General features: G+C 44.8%; 1 protein-coding gene and 1 long non-coding RNA gene across 2 annotated transcripts; one reads left to right on the top strand and one right to left on the bottom strand.

The window, feature by feature from the left end:
- Nucleotides 1-6503: 6503 nt before the first annotated feature.
- Nucleotides 6504-8316, bottom strand: LOC128340332 (uncharacterized). Its single transcript, XR_008313611.1, has 2 exons — nt 7612-8316; nt 6504-7447 (listed from the first exon to the last, which is right to left on the bottom strand). It is a non-coding gene; the product is annotated as an uncharacterized LOC128340332 (long non-coding RNA).
- An 808-nt stretch (nt 8317-9124) lies between these two features.
- Nucleotides 9125-18087, top strand: HINT3 (histidine triad nucleotide binding protein 3). Its single transcript, XM_053285310.1, has 5 exons — nt 9125-9711; nt 11405-11522; nt 13602-13671; nt 15634-15760; nt 16760-18087. The coding sequence occupies exons 1-5, from the start codon at nt 9529-9531 to the stop codon at nt 16805-16807; spliced, it is 546 nt and encodes a 181-aa protein (XP_053141285.1). The 5' UTR covers nt 9125-9528; the 3' UTR covers nt 16808-18087.
- Nucleotides 18088-18269: the final 182 nt, after the last annotated feature.

Below are 18269 nucleotides of genomic sequence, written 5' to 3' on the forward strand. Positions count from 1 at the left end.
GCTTTCCCTGAATGTTTTACCTAGCTCACTAGCTTTCTGTTTGCAGGTGATTTTAGGGCACTCTTGCTGGTCCTCTGGGAGCCATGGCTTAGCTGCATTAAGTGGTAGTACTTGATGGTATAAGCGCCACCTTGTTTCCCATAAATGGAAAGGGACTTTTTTCTCCTTAAAGAGAGCGATAGGGTGATCGGGTTGCAACAAGTACTGTGAAGTGCAGTGTTTGTAGCATTTATGTTCTAAATCAGGTTTTAAGAAACCCACTTCTAGAATCTCTCCATAAATTGTTTTCCTTAGCTGCTTAACTGAGGAGGATCCTTTAAATAGATCTGGTTCAACCTTCCATTTTTTAAGTGTGAATAACAAATCTCTCAAGTAGTCCGGGTGTTCTCTTTTTAATACTTGTGTGATATTACCATTGAAAGACCCTTTCCCCCACCATGCTATGCCCCATGCTGACTTGCGCCAATGCAGAGTGAAAAGTGAGACCCAGGTTTTTTGCAGGAGGTTGGACATATTATGGACATTCACAAAAATCCAGTTTCCAAAATTGTAGGACATGAATTCAGTTACAAAATAGGGTTGCAGGGCAGGTACGGCTAGGCCTCCCCGCTCAACCTCCTTAAATGCTACCGCACGGGCCAAAGGGAAGGACGCTGTGTGCCATACTAGACAGAAGATCTGGCTTTCAACTCTCCGGAGGAGATCGAGCGGGGGAGGACAGACTACCGCCAGGTTATGCACCGGGGGTATTAGGTAAGTCCGGATGTAAACCGCTTTCTGGTACATGGCGAGGCTCCATTTTTTCCACATGGTGATTTTAAGCATTACTTTTTCTTCCCAATCTGTCCAATTTTTCCCCCAGACCTTTTCCTTAATCCTATATTCAATCCCCAAAATGTTTACTGTATCTACCCACTTCAGTTTGGACTCTGGGGACCCTTCGCTTTTACATTCAGAGATGGGTAGGCACGAGAGTTGCTGGCATCCGGGGTCCATTTTAACAAATACACTTTTGTCAGCATTTAATTCTGAGCCTGAGATCTTGCCATTTTCCCAGAAGAGGTCTAGTATTACAGAGATTTCATTTTCATTCGATAACAGTAATGTAACATCATTGGCATGAGCTACAAATTTTACCCTAAACTCAGAGTGAGGTTCTGAGTGGACAGGTGATTCGGCTATCCCCTCACTCTCCCTCCTTCTCCCTCCCGGGAAGATCTCGCAGGGCAGAGGGATAGAGACCGAGAGTCCTTGCAGATGGGGTTCTCTCTGAATCCTGATCAGGATCAGATCCAGGGCAAAAACATAAAGTAATGGGCTCAGTGGGCATCCTTGGCGGACACCTGAATGCAAAATGATCGGGTCGCCCCGCCATCCATTAATCTGTGGTGTCACCTTTGCATTTGTATAGAGCAACTGTATCCAAGTCACGAATAGGGGTGGTATACTGTACCTTTAGCTTTCAACAATATCTACAGATAATTGTGGTTCACTTTGTCAAAGGCCTTAACTTGATCCAATAAGAGGAGGTGACCTTTCCAACTTTCATTCTGTATAGAGTAAAAATGTTCTCTCAGCAGACACAATGAGTCTGTCATCTTTCTTCCCGAGATAGCGCTTGTCTGCAAGCTGTGGACCAATTTAGGAGCCACTTTCGCCAATCTATTATTTAGGATTTTGGCAAAGATTCTGTAATCGATATTTGTGAGGGTTATAGGTCTCCAGTTTTGTGGTAAAGTGGTGTCACCTTTCTTGGGGGGGGCGGAATTAAGAGGCCGTCCCCAAAGGACCTATTTAAATGCCCATTGTCTAGGACAAAATTAAATAATTTTACTAAAACTGGTAGTAGCTGGTCTGTGTAAATCTTATAGAAAGGCCATGTCAGGCCATCAGGCCCCAGGGCTGATGTATTCTTTCCCGCTGAGATAACTGCTCTGACCTCTTCTATCGTTACAGGATGGGTCAAAGAGCTTTCCCCCCCCTCAGTGAGGGAATAGCCAAGACCATATTCATTCAGACTGCAGAACCTATCTAGATAGGATTGAATGTCCTTTACAGAAATATCCTTCAATGCATACAAGTTTGTATAAAACTGGGCCATGATCTTTAACATATTGTGGGGGTCGGCCATTAGTGGGCTACTTCCATCCGATCGCAGGCCTTGGAATGTCAAACGAGATTCCTGCCTGCAGCCTTGGAGAAGCCTCTGCCAGTCTGTGTAGGCAATACTGAGCTAGATAGACCTATGGACTGACTCAGTATAAGGCAGCTTCCTATGTTGTTGCTATGACTCCACTGGGCAGCAGGGCAATTGGCACACCAACAGAAGTCCCAGTCTATCCATGGTACCCAAATTTAGGTACACACATTCAATATTATCAGACACTTCAGCTGGGATCCTGGTCAGGGTTATTCTTATAGACCACAACCACTCCACAACCTGCTCTTCAACAACAGAGTACCCTTGTTGTGGTCCAGGCCTGACTTGTATACTAAATATGCTCATTAGCTAGCATACACAATTAGGCCTGTCTCATCAGTGTCACCAAGTGACCAGTTCTTTTATATAGTGACCATGTAGGATCTGGGCGCAAGGAAGAAAGGAGATCAAACCAATCCTAAATGATTTAGTGGGCTTTATTGAGTATAAAAGAATAACAACATCAATCTAGCTGAGCAGAAAGCATAACATTCTATCAATATTACTAACAGTATTTCAACCCTAGCCAGCACCAATATTCACCCAGTGTTCCTAACTAACATATGTGTGTGTGTTAAATCTTCCTAGAGCCTAATACAATTCAGATATAGACGGAAAAGGGGGGGTAAGGAAGGCTGAGGGCTGGCATGGTTTGCGGAGATTAGGAATTAGTAGAGGGATGAGGGGAAAGGAGAAGAAGGGGAAAAGATGGAGGGATCCAAGGCTTGTGTGGTGGCATATTACCAGGATCAGAGGGTTGAGAACGGCGGATCTTTCAGCTGAAGGAGAGAGGTTTTGGCTGGGAACAGCAACTTGGGAGCGGTGGTCTGCCTTCTGGTGGTCAAGCAGACGGTTTGCTCAGAGCAAGGCAGAGAGTGAAGGTGCCATGGCTGGGGAGGTCTAGACTTCTCACTGCGCAGTGGAAGTAACAGACAGCTCCTGTTCATGGACAGAGTTCCTGCTTGTTGCCCCGCGGCTTAGCAGCAAACTCTGGGATTGCTCGTGAGCAGATCTTGCTTGTAGGCACAAGATTGCGTGTAGGCACAAGACTGCTTGTAGGCAAGAGACTGCTAATCTGCCATGTCCAGAGACTCCTTCTTATAGTTGTATTTTCCTTTGATTTCTCATAGAATCTATTCAAATCTCCTCATCTTTTCCTGGGTCCCCAAAAAGGTGACAATGTTGTTACCTTCTGGATAATGTCTTTTAATTATTCAGGATATTGGCCAGTCCAGAGAGATTTTAATCTCATCTTCTGTTAGCTGCTATCTTGAGGAGGGAACATTGCCCAAGGCAAATCTGCATCTCTGAGCTGCAAATGGGCATCTTCTCTTGTTCCAGATTTGCTAGCCTGATCCCAAAAGGTGTTAAAGTGTTAGTAAAGTAAGAATTAAAGTCTATAGGTGTTTTCTTTGTGTGCATTTACTTATGTTGAATTTCTATAGAGAGCAATTGAGTATAGCAGAGCAATCATTGACAAGGAATAACATGGACTTCTTGCAACAGGAAAGGGGAGATCAGCCTCTGGCCTCTTCCACAGACATTATCTGATAGTGAGTCACTTTTTAGCATTTGGATTGTTCTGGCCTGGCTTTTGTGCTTCCTTGAGTACCCATTTCACTATACAATGCTGGATTGCCTCTTCCTTCACAGACCAGTTGAGATCTGGGGTGTCAATTCACCCTGAGTCCAGGCATTAATTCATTTCTTAATATAAAATGAAATCAGACACAGGCCTCAATTCCATATACTTCTGAGTTGCCTCTGGGTCTAATATTGGGGGGGGGGCATCCCCAACACCCTGGGAGAAGCTGGGCCCAGACTGGACCACCAGCCTCCCCCAACCAAGTCTCTGTAATACAAACCAGGTCTGCTCCTTCATCCAGAATCAAATCATGGATGGTTTCAGACTTATTCTGGACAGACCTGCCATTACAGAGGAGCAAGGTGAGGGTTTGTGGGAGGTTGGCACTGCTCCCCAAGGTCAAAGCCGAAGGGGAAACTTCTAATAGATTTCTGATTTCCTTTCCCCTGTAACGCCTTGCTGACCTGTCAGCTTGACTTCTTCTATTCACCACCACCACCAAAATACCCACCCCATAGTCAGTGGCCATGCCTCCTGTCTCCCCATCCCTGGACAAACCAAGACACATCTGAAACACCTAGGACCTCAAAACAACACAAGCCAAAATAATACCACCTGGCCCTCATCCTTGTTGTCTCTCAAAGTGGCTCCCTCAAAGGGGCAACCCCCTATGATGTCAACTTGCCTGCAGTGGGCCCACCACCACAGGGCACCAGACCTTTTATAAGCCCAGAAAGATGTCTGGTCTGGGTAGATCATTCTCAGGAACTGCTGACTCACTCCCCCTGGCCCCAATCACACACAGACTCACCCACAGGGCAGCAGCCACAGCCCCACATGTTAGGGGGCACGCAGGTTGACAACAGCAGTTGGCAGCAACACAGGCTCTCACCACTGGGCATCAACCATCTCTGGAAAGCAGATGTTAAGGTGTCTTCCTTCCTACAATGCTTCAGGATGTGGTTTTAACTTCCTATTCTGATGGTAATGGTGTTCAAAGTGTTATGGCAGATTATATTTTCCACTGAATAAACAACCAGGTGTCCTTATCTAATTTATATGATGCCTATTTTTCTTTGTTCCTAGACAAGGAAGTGGCTGGAGACATGGCACTAGCTGATTAGAACTAAGAGGATTTGAGTCCTAGTGGGATTCCATAGCAGCAGTTCAGCCTGATTCCATTTCACTAGGAATACTGAAGCTTTTTTGAAATCTGTGGGCACCTAACGGCATAGAACTGCACCCTTAAAGTTCTTGATCATTTCTGGGCAGCATAAAGCATTTGCTTAGCAAATAAAACAAATCCAACAGAAGTAGCATAATGCAAGCTCAACCTGAATAGATTAAGGCAGGGGTGGACAGATACAGGATCTACTTTGTTTACTAGAAATGCCAGATGCAAACTTGTGGGGCAGAACTGGATGCAAAATGGTGACTGGAGCAGGGAGGAGGAAGGCAGAGAGAGTTACTGCACTGCATGAACACTGGAGTAACCAACATACAAATACAACTCTACATTGAGTGACTGCAAACTGGGGATTCTAACAGTCTGTTTGGGGGTGTGGAGCGGAAGGAGGGAGCCTCTCTGTTTCTAAACATGTGGGAGTCAGAAACCTTTGCCAATCACCTAGCGATCTAAAAGTACATACCAATCTGCCCCACCGCCCCCACCAGTGGGGAGCCTGACCTGTGGCTTAAGCCCTGTTAATTCAGTGCACATTATTTTCAGGGCTTCATGTAAGCTAGGCTACAGGCTGGGAATCGGTTTCAAATTCCAAACTCTGTGGTAGTAAAAGCATCTCTGGGCATTGTACTCCCTCTCCAGCAGCAGTTGTAGCCTGTTTCCACCACATGTACCCAGAGCCCTGGCACTTTTCTTGTTATTAACTTAGCATGTTTCCTTGAATTCTCTAAAATGTGGCATCAAACTGCTGGGCTGTGGGCCAGTCCATGCCTGTGGAGGTCAACTGAATGGCCTATATGAGGCTGGCATGAGTCCTGCTGCTGCTTTTCTCCCTGTCGCCGCCCCCGGTGAGAAAAAAAGATGGTGATTTTACTTTGGAAGGGCAGGTGTGCATTCACATATTATCCAGGTTTATGTCTAAGTCCCTGCGAGCTATTGGGGAGCACTCCATACATGGTTTGGGTTTTTCACTGTGCAGTGGAGCAGAAATTGTGTCCAGGGTAAAAAAATTCCACTTTTTGCATCAGGGTTTTGAACACATTTGAAATAGCACATTTGAAATACCATAACTCACACTGTTTCATCCCTCTTATTATTTATTAATTTACTGCCTGACTCCAAAGGCTCTAGGTTCACAATAAAGACAAAATAAAACAAACTGTTAAAACAGCAATTTGATTTCTTAATCCCACGGTAAAGCCTGCTGTCAGAGAAATGCCCCATTGCTGCTGAAAAGGTGGCCCCAGGGGTAGTGGAGGGGGGGACACGTGCAGGGCTGGGTTAAGCTAGTGCAGGGCCTGTAGCCAGGGGCGTAACTACTATTAGGCAAGGGGAGGTGGCTGCCTGGGGGCCCCCACGCCTCGAGTGGGCCCCCAGAGGCAAGTCACATGTGAAGTGTGTGTGTGTATATCAGCGAGGGGCCCATTTTAAAATTTTGTCTCTCGGCCCAGCCTTGTTACGCCCCTGCCTGTAGCATATGTTATAAAGGGGCCCTAAATTTAATTAAAACATAAATTATTTACTTGCATAGTAAAGTAATTCAATTTTTTTTATTTGCTACACATCCAGATAATACGATAAATGTTTGACACTTCAGTAATACTATTACATGCAGATATCAATTTCAAATGTCAAAAGTAAAAAAAATGACAATTTAAAAGTTACATTTTCTAGATTTAGGAGCAAATTTGTTGATGATCCTGGAAATGTCTATTTCACGCAGAAGTTCATGTTCAATGCTCAGAGTGAGATTGTTCAATCTGTTTTGACCCATGGTGCTCCTTAGTTCATTTTTAATCCTTTTCAGTTTTGAAAAAGAGCATTCTCCACTGCAGTTGGTAACCATGAGTGACAAATAGATGCATAAGGCATTTTCTACATTTGGAAAACAAGACTCCAAGGAATTCTGAGTTATCAAACAGTACAACTGTAACTCTACAAGGTCTTGTTTGACGCCAATATGAGAAACAAGATCAGTTTTCAACAGTTCAGTAAACTGCACAAATTCTTCACCAAGACTTTCTTCCAGATTTTCCAGATATGATTTGATCAGATTTGATGACCTCTTTAATGATACAGGCGCACATACAAAAAACACGCACACAAAGAGGGGAAAGGGAGTGGTTGCATCCCCCTTTTCAACCTTCTCTGTAGCTGGTTGAAAGTCAGCACAGTTATTCCACAGAAATTTCATAGGAAGGAGACAATGAATGGTAGACCAGGCAGAGAGGATGGAGGAGGTTGTGCCAAGGTTATGCAGTCATTGACTTTGCTTGCACAGGAGAAAGGACTTTTGTGCAACCTGTAGGTCGCCGCCTGTCTCTTCTTCCCCTTACCACAGACAGCAGCTGGAGCGGGAGGAAGAGATGAAGTAACTCTTCACAGGGATCCTGGGGGTGGGAAGGGAAGCATGCAGCCGCCTTACCTCGCTCTATATTCGCTATCACTCGCCTCAGATGCTCCTCGGTGACTAGCTCACCTATAATGACCAGGAGATAAAATTTGCTGTCAAGGAAGCGGTGCGGCAGGCTAGGTGAGGAGGGAACAGCGGTGGGGAGGCTACAAGACGGCTCCGACTCCACTTCCACCAGCACCGTCACCGTCACCATCCTGGTAAGCCCCTCTCCTCCTTCACCTCCTCACCTTCCTTGTTCTCCTTCCCTCAGGTGGCGGCGAAAGAAGGGCTGAGAGGCACCACCACCGCACTCCAGGCAGCTGGGCAAATGAGGGAGGGCGGGGAAGCACATTTAGTGTGAGGCCCTTGAAAATGTGCGGCCTGTAGCATATGCTACTTTTGCTACTAGGTTAATCTGGCCCTGGACATTTGGGGACTGAGCACTGGTACTTTTCGGCTGTTGGAGTGGGCATGGCCACAGAGGCTGTCATTGGGGGGGGGGTGCCTGCCAGAGGTGCACTTAGGTAATTTTGGAGTTTGAACCTAAAGGCCTTTGGAGGCCCACCCCCCCACAACGCTGGACCCTCCCCCCCCCCCCGCTGCAAGTTAAGCATCATCCAGGGGCGTACAGGTAACAAGGCAGGAGTGGGCCCAGAGACAAAATTTTAAAATGGCCCCCTCGCTGACACACACACACACACACACACACACACACACACACACACACACTTCACAATACATAGTAATGTGACTTGCCTCTGGGGGGGGCCCATCGAGGCGTGGGGGCCCCTAGGCAGCTGTCTCCCCTTGCCTAATAGTAATTACGCCCCTGGCATCATCCCCCTACACACACACACACACACACACACCCTTTTAAAAACACATATTTATGCAAGCATACAGTAGCAGAAAAAGTTTGACATGCGACTTAACATATTCCCATTCCACATTTTTCTCCCTCCACACCCCCCCCGCCCCCGCCCCCCGCCTCTAAAGACCCAGCACAGGTCATAATCACACTTGGCCAACCTACGCAGTGCAGGCCAGCAGCTACCACACACCACCTGGGACAAATTAAGGATTGGGGGGGCCCTAGGGGATGTGGGGGCCCTGGACTTTGTCCCCCAAGTCCAAGGGTAAGAGCACCATGGGCACCTGCACTTCTGAATTTGCAACTACATCACTGGGCCATACATATACTTGTGTCCAACCGGCAGGCTTCCTTCTCACCCCCACCCCCTCTCTGGTATTTCTCCGTGTGTGGCACTGAAAGTCCTGAGCGGCTTCCTTCTTCACCGCTGCTGCCACCCTACCCCTCTCCCCTACTTCCTCCCTCTGTGCAAGGCACTATCCCAGAGAGGTTCTGCTTTTCTTGGGGCATGTGGTTGCTTTGGAATTATTGATCAGATTATTGAGTGTTAAAAATCTGTTGAACGTTAACAGTTAAAATTGATGGTTATGTTCAGAATTCCTTTTTAAAATAAAATAAAAAATGCTTGAATTTTCCAGGAGATATTCTGGTGTAAAAAGTAGTGCATCCAGCTAATTTCATTGGCAGGGTGGTGTATGCAAAATTTGTATCTATAGGTCATCGGGAGGTATGGTATTCATAATTTCTTCAAAAAATAAATAAATAAAATCCCCACGAGCATATTCTGGTAGTAAAGTAAAGTAAAGTACATTCAGCTAATTTAAATGGCGGAGCGAGGGAGAAAGAGCGAGGGAGAGAAAAAGAGGGAGGAGGAAGATAGAGGCGGGTAAGAGGCGATGGAAGGCGGCCCTCCGGACGTCCGCATGGATTTCTAAAGGGCTGCATAACTTCGGCCTTTTTGGACCACAACTCCCAGCATCCCCAGCCGAAGTGGCCAATAGGATTATGGGAGTTGTAGTTCAGCATCTGCAGGAGGGACTAAGATGTGCAGCCCCAATGTAAGCTGGAAGAAGCGCTGCCGCTGCTCACCACCCTCGGCTTCCAGGGCCGCCTTCAACGCCGCCCCAGAGCCCTCCTTCCACCCTAGGGGGCCGCCTCTTTCTTTGCGCGCAGCAAGGAAAGGAGAGCGAGGCGGCGGAGTGGCCTCTGGTCGAGTTCGCCGTTCCGGGGCTGTTCTCTTGGCGGCTCGCTCCCGCTCGCACTCAGCGTGAGGCCCGTCTGAAATCGGAGCCTGATGGCCGGGGAGGAAGGCGGCAGTTCGGGCTCGTCCCCTGAGGCCGAGCCAAGTCCCAGCAGCCCGGCTGGGGCTGCCGGAGGAGAGGGCGCTGGCGCCGGTGTCGGCGGCTATGACAGCAAGTGCATTTTCTGTCGAATCGGCCACGGGGAGGAGACGGGCACCGAGTTGCTGCCCTGCGAGGTAGGAAGAAGCAAGCGGGGAGTATTCTGTTCTCCGCCCGGGTAGGGAGCCAGTAGGCGGGAGCCGCTCTTGGCGGGTTGCGGAGCCTCCTGTTGCCCGGCTGATGGATTCTCTCCTCTTCCCCAGGTGCCGTTGGCAAGGCTACCGACTCCGGCTCCCCTTTTCCCAGTCCCTCTAGCTGGTGCTGGCATGGAAAGACCCCTTTCGGCCCGAAACGCCGGAGAGCGCGGTGTAGATTACACCACTGAGCTAGATAGGCTAGTGCTCTGGGTGAAGCATCTTCCCGATGTGCAAAGGTCACCTCTGTAGTTGCCAAACGGGGTTCGTGGCCATGGCGGGAGAAAGGGCACAGAAAGAGCCCTACAGGATCGGGCCAGACTGAGGTCCATCGAGGCTAGCATCCTGCATCCCTCAGTGGACGGCCAGATGCATCCGGCCAACTGTCTCTGAAGCTGGAGGTTTTTTGAGTCACTCTAGCTAATAGTCTCTGGTAGACCCGTCCTCCATGACTTTGCCATCCCCGTTTAAGCCCTGCCCTTTTAAAGTCCTCGTAGCTGGTGTGGCTATCACTATGTTTTGTGGCAGTGAAACCAGCCCTGTCTCTGTCTCTGGCTTTAGCTACAGCGGAGGTACAATTGTGGACAATTCTAAACCACGATATGCAGAAAGATCAATTATTTGTATTAATTACAAAGTGCCACCAGTATACATGCCACTTTATAAAGCAACAAAGTGACCACACTTCTACCTCTTGTCCATTGCCTCATATTGTTTCTCTCATACATTTCTAATTGCATCTCTTCTTCGGTGCCTTCACAACCCACGTTGTAGCTGTCAATAATTTTACTTACCATCTTTTCTCCATGTCTGCTGGGATAGGTGAATACCATTTCTAATAGATTTTTATAGGAAGGAAAATCTAAGGAGTGGAAGTTGCAGGTGCTGTCAGAACAAATCTCTGATCAGATTTGTTATTTTATTTTAAAGTTTTTAAATATTCTTGAGTGTTGCTGTGCTATTTAAAATTTTAATTTAGAAACTGGCAGTTTCAAAACAGGCTTCATTATTTTGCAAAGCATAATTTGCTTGAGATTGGATTTAAGGAAAAATATCAGGCTTTAGAGGATGGGGTAAAGGATAACTTTGTTTTCCATTTGCTTTCCTTGACAAATGCTCCCATTAATACCATGTAAGAAAGCTGTTGCATACCCTTTCCACCCATTTGTAGGGGCCTTCTTGATTCTCGGAGATTATTCTATATTGTTGTTGAAATGTTTGTATTTAGAAGACTTGAGCTCTCTAGTACAGGAACAAAACCTTGTGCCTGGACTATCTTGCAAGGTGAAGAAATGTCATTTTGATTCTGTTTGTTGAAAATTTGGGAAGATGTCAAGAGAACTAGTCTTTTCTATAGTTCAGATTGATTATCTGAAAGAGACTGAAACTACTTGCATAATGAACAAAGGCAATTGATGCTAGGTAGGCATTATGCAGGAGGGTGTGCCTTATTTCTGTGATGCTGACCTACACTTAATATACAGGAATACTTCCCATCCACCATCTCTGGATAATTTTGTACAGTGATGCTGGGCAAACAATATCTCAAATGGCCATTAGCAGAACTGTTATTTATTTGATTTCTTGTTTGCCAGTATATCCATTTCAGTAACAAGTTCTTCTTCTGTTCCATTAGCATGAAGACTTGGTGTGCTTTCGAGACATCAGACCTGGAGCTCCACATCATTATCTAGTGGTGCCAAAAAAGCACATAGGAAATTGCAAGACGTTAAAGAGTGAGCATATACCCTTAGGTAAGCCTGTAATTGGTACTATTAACACTGGTATAATAATAATAAGCCCCAGTTGTTGATTTTCAGTGACGTGCATACCAAAATCAACAGCTAGAGTACATATCAGCAGTTGGAATGGAGACCTCAGGGCCAATCTGTCTCCCTGAGTATCACTACCTAGCTTCCAGCTGCCAAACTAGAGACCCCAAAAGGTGGAAGTCATGGTGGCTGCTGCAATGGGACTTGCTGGCAGTCCATCGTGAAGCTTCCATCCCCTTTTACAAAACTAGTGTCTCTTCTAGAAAACTAATTGACCAGTAGGGACGTTGAGTACTGGACTGAACATTTTCTGTCATAAATTTACTTGGTGGCCTTGAGCAACCCATTTTTCCATTTGGGCTGTTTACACTTGATACTCCACCCTCAGATTACTTGAAATCCTGATTGGCAGACTTCCCCTCCCAAAATTTCATCAGACATTGCCCACATACTTTCACACTTATATTTGTATTCCTCATGCTTTTACTGAATGGGGCGGGGGAGGAAGAGAGGAGGACCACACCTTCTGGCTCTGCCCTCTAATGCCAATTTGGCTATTGGCCATGCCTCCACAGCTGAGCATTTGGCTTTCATGAGAAATGCCCCCTACTGCATCAAAGCAGGGGCCTGGCACACAGCCACTGGGAATATGGCCAGCTGCTGTGGTCAGAAGGTGGGGCAGAAGGTACTGGATGGGCAATAATGTAAGGGCTTTTGCTGCCTTAAGGGATAGAGTGAGTGTGTGTGTGTGTGTGTGTGTGTGTGTACGCGCGCACATGCATACATGTACAGAGACATACATGCACTGAAATGAAAGTTAAGATTCAGGATGCTGAATTCTGACCTGGTATTTGTTTCTGTTGATTCGTCCCTGATCAGAGAATCACTTAATCTGGGAGCAGCTGGTTTTGCCTTTGCTGACACCAGTACATACTTACATAGAGCTCAGAACTCTGTTCTCCCATGAGTGCATTTTTCAGAGCCTTTTCCCTTGGCTTGTCACTGCTAGAGCAGTAGTAGTAAAAGGTGAATCAGCATCCTGTAAAGGGAAGTTAGTGTGGCACAAGAGAGCAAGAGAGGGGAGGCTTGAATGTTGTTGCTTTTTAAAGTGAAGCAAGTCTTGAGTGGGGGACTGGTGCTTTGATGGTGTTGCGATGCAGAAAGCCATGTGCCATGCACAGAAGCTCTGCTGGTGAAATGTGCTTTGGCCTAAATTTTTAGGTTGCATAAATCACTCAGCTGCATTGGTACTCCATTGTTAGAGTATATATCTTAAAATAAATATTTTATGGTGTTCTGTTTCTTATAGCTAAGAAGAGTTCTGACCTGGAGAAACACCCGCTATTTTAGTTACATTCAGAATCTAAGCCACGTTTCCTAAAAAATACATCTCCGTGAAATCTGTGGACTTGCATCACTTTAAATGTTTTTTTGTCAGGCTGTGCTTCCGAGCTTCCAAAGCTGAATAATATGCACTAGCTCTTTGTAACCGCACAGAGGCAGCCACTCCAGCATAGCCATCTCTGTGCAGTGCTGCAGGCTTCTGATGCTGGGGAGTGCGGCTTTATGGGAAGCAGAACCCTGTGTTGCCCCAATGACAGCTGGGAAATTATGCAGAGAATGCTTTGTTAGGAAAGGAAATACCTCCCAGCCTACTGTTTCTTTTTCTGGGGCAGTGCAAACTCTGCTTCCCATAAAGGAATCCCACCCCTACCAAAAGCACACAGAACTGTGAGGAGATGGCCGTGTTGCACATTCCACGCATAAAGTGAACGCATTGTGGCATCTAGGGAAAAGGTGGAAGAGTTGATTCAAGTTAATGGTTATAAATTTCCACTATGTAGGAGAAGGGGGTGTAAAGTTTGTGAAAGGGTGGCCAGCTTTAAAAAAAACACCACATTTTGTAACAGCTTCTGGATTTAAGTGCCTTCAGCTGGGATGGTAAATGGAGCACTGAAGATGGTGTATTACATATACAGAAATGTTTGCTCGGTTTTGTTTTAAAACTTAAATTAGGTTGTAAGTTAAATCTAATTTTTCTTGTTTCCTCTGATCTGACAGTTGAAAGAATGATGGCTGCTGGAAAGACGGTGCTTCAGCGGAATAAGTTTACTGATTTCAGTGACGTAAGGTATATTTCTAGAAAGGAAAGTGTCTAATGTACTGCCTAAAACAACACTGCAAAACTACTAATGAAAATGAGTGTCATGTGGTTGTGTTGTGGGAAATGCAATTACAGTTCTTGAGGTTTTGGTTTTGAGCCACTTCACTTTTAATTCTTTACAAGGGAAGGAAAATGCTTTTAGTCTTGAAGAGCTCTCACATGCCTTATTCTAAAAGCATTTCTTGACTCAGCACTAGTTGGATATCCCCCAGTGTTCACCTTCCTTAGAAAGGAAGGTGCATTCGGTGTTCCCACCTGCCTTCCCCTTTCCACTAAGATGCATCTAGAATTCTTGCAAGCAAAGAAAGTAAAAGATGGTTTCCCGCTACTGGTGCAGATAGGAAGAAACAATTACAGTTGTGAATAATGTCTGCAAGGCTTGCAGATAGTCCAGCACTAAACTAGTTTGTTGAGGAAATAGCATGGACCTAGCTTAGAGACAACTTAATCCTACATTAAATATATACATTCATCAATGGAATTCTTTTAGTAGAGTAGAAAAGTGCTTTTGCTATTACATCAACTTTATTCTCTCAAAAAAATAGCAATTCTGTGAAATCAGGAACCTTTGTAATAGAGAGAAGAGCTGATCTTGTGGTTGCAAGCATGAATTGTCCCCTTTGCTAAGCAGGGTCTGCCCTGGTTTGCATTTAAATGGAAGTCCACATGTGTGAGCACTGTAAGTTATATCTCTTAGAGCAGGCCTGCTCAGCTTCAGCCCTCCTGCAGACATTGGCTTGCAGCCCCCATAATCCCTGGCTATTGGCCACTATGGCTTGGGATTATGGGAGTTGTAGTCCAAAAACAGTTGGGGGGGGGCAAAGTTGAACAGGCCTGCCTTAGAAGATAGGGCCACTCTGGGAAGAGCACCTGCATCCTTGCATGCATAAGGTTCCAAGTTCCCTCCCTGGTATCGCCATGATTGGGCTGAGAGAGACTCCTGCCTGCAACCTTGGAGAAGCCGCTGCCAGTCTGTGTAGACAATACTGAGTTAGATGGACCAATGGTCTGACTCGGTATAAGGCAGCTTTCATGTTCTCCATTACATAGGAATGCGATGCAGAACCTTGCCCCAAAATGACTTCACTTAGTAGCTTGTGGAGGCAATAACTTGAGTTGTGTTCACACTAGGGATGTGCCCAAAAGTGCTTCAACGCCGGTGGTGGTGGTTCTTTAATGGCAGGGGAGGGTGCACTCACCCCTCCCGCCGCATTTCCCCCGCCAGCACTCCATTATTTTCAATCTGCTCAGGGTGGCAGTGTTCCTCCCTGCCACCCTGTTGCCCTCATCAGCCTGAAGTGGCCGGAAGTACCGATTGCGCATGTTTCGATCACGTGCACACCCGTCTGCTGTGCACATGCATGTACACGACGGGCGCATGCGCGATCGATACTTCCGGCTGATAAGGGCAATGGGATGGCATGGAGGAACGCTGCCGCCCCAAGGGGATTGAAAATAACAGAATGCCGGCGGGGGAAATGTGGCAGGAGGGGTGAGTGCACCCTCCCCCGCCCTTAAAGAACCACTCCCGCTAGCGCTGAAACAGCCCCCAGAGCTGAAACGTTTCGGAGGCCTTTAGAATGGTCTCCGAAACGTTTCGGGCTCAAGCCTAGTTCATACCTTCCTGCCTCACTTTCACTGAACATGAGAGGAAAGCAAGATTGCACAAATGGTCCCACCCCAACTTCCACATGCGTGCACACACATAGGCTGCTTTCAGCCCTTCACCAAAATGTGTGGTAGTAAAGGGACAGAACTGGCACAACTTATCTATACACTCATTGAACATGTGGAGTGGGGGAAGATATGAATAGAGCTAAGCTTACTTTAAATACTCGTGGTCCCTTGACACAGTTTACTGCATGCTGGACCTTTATTTTAAAATGAGAAATGGTTGATACAGTTTCCTTTTCTCCCCTCTTTATCAAGGATGGGTTTTCACTGGCCTCCATTCTGCTCAATAGCCCACTTGCATCTTCATGTCCTGGCTCCAGCAAGTCAGTTGGGATTCTTGTCCCGGATGGTATACAGAGTGAATTCCTACTGGTTTATCACAGTAAGTGCATCGTTTGTTTAGCAATTTGCAATAGCAGCAAAGAACTGGGGAAGTGGAACTGGGAAACACATTGTTGTAAAAGACTCCCATCTCTACATTTAGTAGTACTGAATTCTAGGAGTTACTTGGATTATGTGAAATTCTTCACAAGTCTCAGATCAAATGGGGCAATGTAGGGTGCTGTTGCCTTTCATTTCCAAAGCACTGTGTTTTTGCCTGTTCTTGACTACTTGCGTTTCCATCAGTCTTTAGTTTTTGCTATAAATTTTGATTTTAAAATTAAGGGTGAAGTAATTCTGGCAATAGACTAATGAATACTAACTAACTTTTCATTAAATTTAAGATCTTAGAAATGGGTCAGGTTCTCAAATGTAAAATCTGAATATTCAAACTATTACTCGTTGCCTGAAGCAACAACAATTGTAATAAGAGCTACTTTATCAAATTTGGACATATAGAACACCACATGAAATTGGTTTAAACGTCAATAAGCTTATGTTCCATTTGGATGATTTCAGATGTGCTGACATTGATTTTGAATGAGCTGTCAGCTTCTGATTCCTTTGGTTCTTTTTAGGGGGAGAAAAATGGTAAGTTTCAGCTTAAAAGGCAAATTCTCTATTCACTTTGGGTACACACTAGAAGGAAGACACACTTTTTCAGCTTCTTTCAACACATCTGATGTGGAAAGGTAGGACCTAGCACATCTGGGTCTCAAAGTCATGCTTGTATCTTCATACAGAGCTAATATGGAAGTAAACTTTAATATGCAAACTACTAGTTATCAAATAGGTTGCTAGAGACTAATTTCAGGAGCAAAATTGAAAGCTAGGGGTGGGTGGGCTCTAGTTACTGATCCTCCCTATTTATTATACAAACTAATCCTGTAATCCTGGCAGTCCTAGTTTTCCTGGTTGTATTAATCATTTTTGAATATATTTTTAAGCAGTCTTGTAAGCTTTGCATTTTTGGAACATACATTTTCTCTTCTTCCAACAGGCTGAGCAACTGATGGAGCGGCTGAGGTCTGAAAGCACTGCAAGCTGAAAAGCACTTGTTCTAGAGCATACATCTGTTTGTGACCACTGATTACAGGGTTGAACTTAGCATGTTAGGCTTCTGAAAATGAATACGGAATCTGCTGCTATACAATGGTTGAACTCATGGTTAATGAACATATGAACATATGAACACTAATTCTCAGGCAAATATCTGAATGCAAAAATTAAGCACTTTTCAGAACAAATTGGAAAGACATCAGATACCCCTCATAAGGAAGTAGTTCCTGTATAACAAGAAAATTTATAAAACTTGGAGATATACGATTGGAAATTCACTGGTTATTTGAATGCAGGGAGTTTGTGCCTATGCAATACATTAGTGACATTTTGGCATTGCAGTGATAGCTGTGTCATCTATTGGTGCTAACTCACTAATTACTGTCTGATTTACATGATTGTATGCACAACAAGAGTTGTAAACAAACCATTGTGGCTAGAGTATGACTTAATCTGTACACTTGTTGCGAGACCATATCTTGTTAATATGTTGGACTAGGATAAGATTGTTTGAATGTAGACTGTTGTAAATCCATTTAACTAGTTAAATGTATGTATTTAAGAATAGCTGGGTGATGAAATACACAACACATTGCAATAATGGTTTATTTGGGTCTCACCTGAAATAGGCCATAATATGCACATAGTATGCTTATCATTGAATTAATCTTATTACCTAAGCATTTGTTTGGCAATTTGGGAAGTTGCATATTAAACTTAGAGAGGTCTTAGAGAGGTTTTCACTTTGGAGACAGACATTGCCTTGACATCTGAACCTTAGGAATATGCAGAACCTGAATATCTAGACTGTCAAAACTGGATGTGCTTAAGAATTGGCATGAAATTACTTTCATGCACATCTTTTTAATGCAATTATCTGGTTGTTTCACAGGAATGTTACCCTATGCAACATATATTGTTTATGTAGCTCTCAGAAGGTAGAAATTCTGCCACCTGCTGTATCACCATTGTGACAATTATTTAATGTTCTAAAAACCAACCTTGTGCGTCCTGTTCAGTGGTTTTAGTCTTTGAAATCTAACATGTATATTTATTATACTTGAGCCTGAATTGCTAGGTGCTATTCAGTATGTTTTAAGCAGACTCGCTCGTGTGTGTGTGTATTAAAAAGCTGTATTTCTGTCAAAAAGTAATGTTAAATATGAAAAGACTGTATTGTGACTGAATTTCTGTAATAAGACTGATGTTGAAAACTTAATAGCTACTTAATACTATTATGAGAATACCCTAATAAAAGTTATTTATGAACTCCTGAAGTATATCTTGAGTAGGTCAACATCAAGGAAATATATGTAAGTAATGCCATGTTAGTTCTAACACAAATGTGTACTTCAGTGCTTGTAGATTACTGGAACAAAATATTCTTCAGAAGAACTGGTCACTTTGTTAGTGTGTGAATTTGAAGCTAACTACTATTAAGTGATGGTTAG

This window comes from Hemicordylus capensis, chromosome 1 (genome assembly GCF_027244095.1).
Source record: "Hemicordylus capensis ecotype Gifberg chromosome 1, rHemCap1.1.pri, whole genome shotgun sequence".
NCBI lineage: Eukaryota > Metazoa > Chordata > Lepidosauria > Squamata > Cordylidae > Hemicordylus > Hemicordylus capensis.

Coding starts and splice junctions, on each gene's coding strand:
- HINT3 (XM_053285310.1), top strand. CDS start 9,529: ATGGCCGGGGAGGAAGGCGGCAGTTCGGGCTCGTCCCCTGAGGCCGAG. Junction 13,672..15,633: donor ACTGATTTCAGTGACGTAAG/GTATATTTCTAG, acceptor CTCTTTATCAAG/GATGGGTTTTCACTGGCCTC. Junction 15,761..16,759: donor ATTCCTACTGGTTTATCACA/GTAAGTGCATCG, acceptor TTCTTCCAACAG/GCTGAGCAACTGATGGAGCG.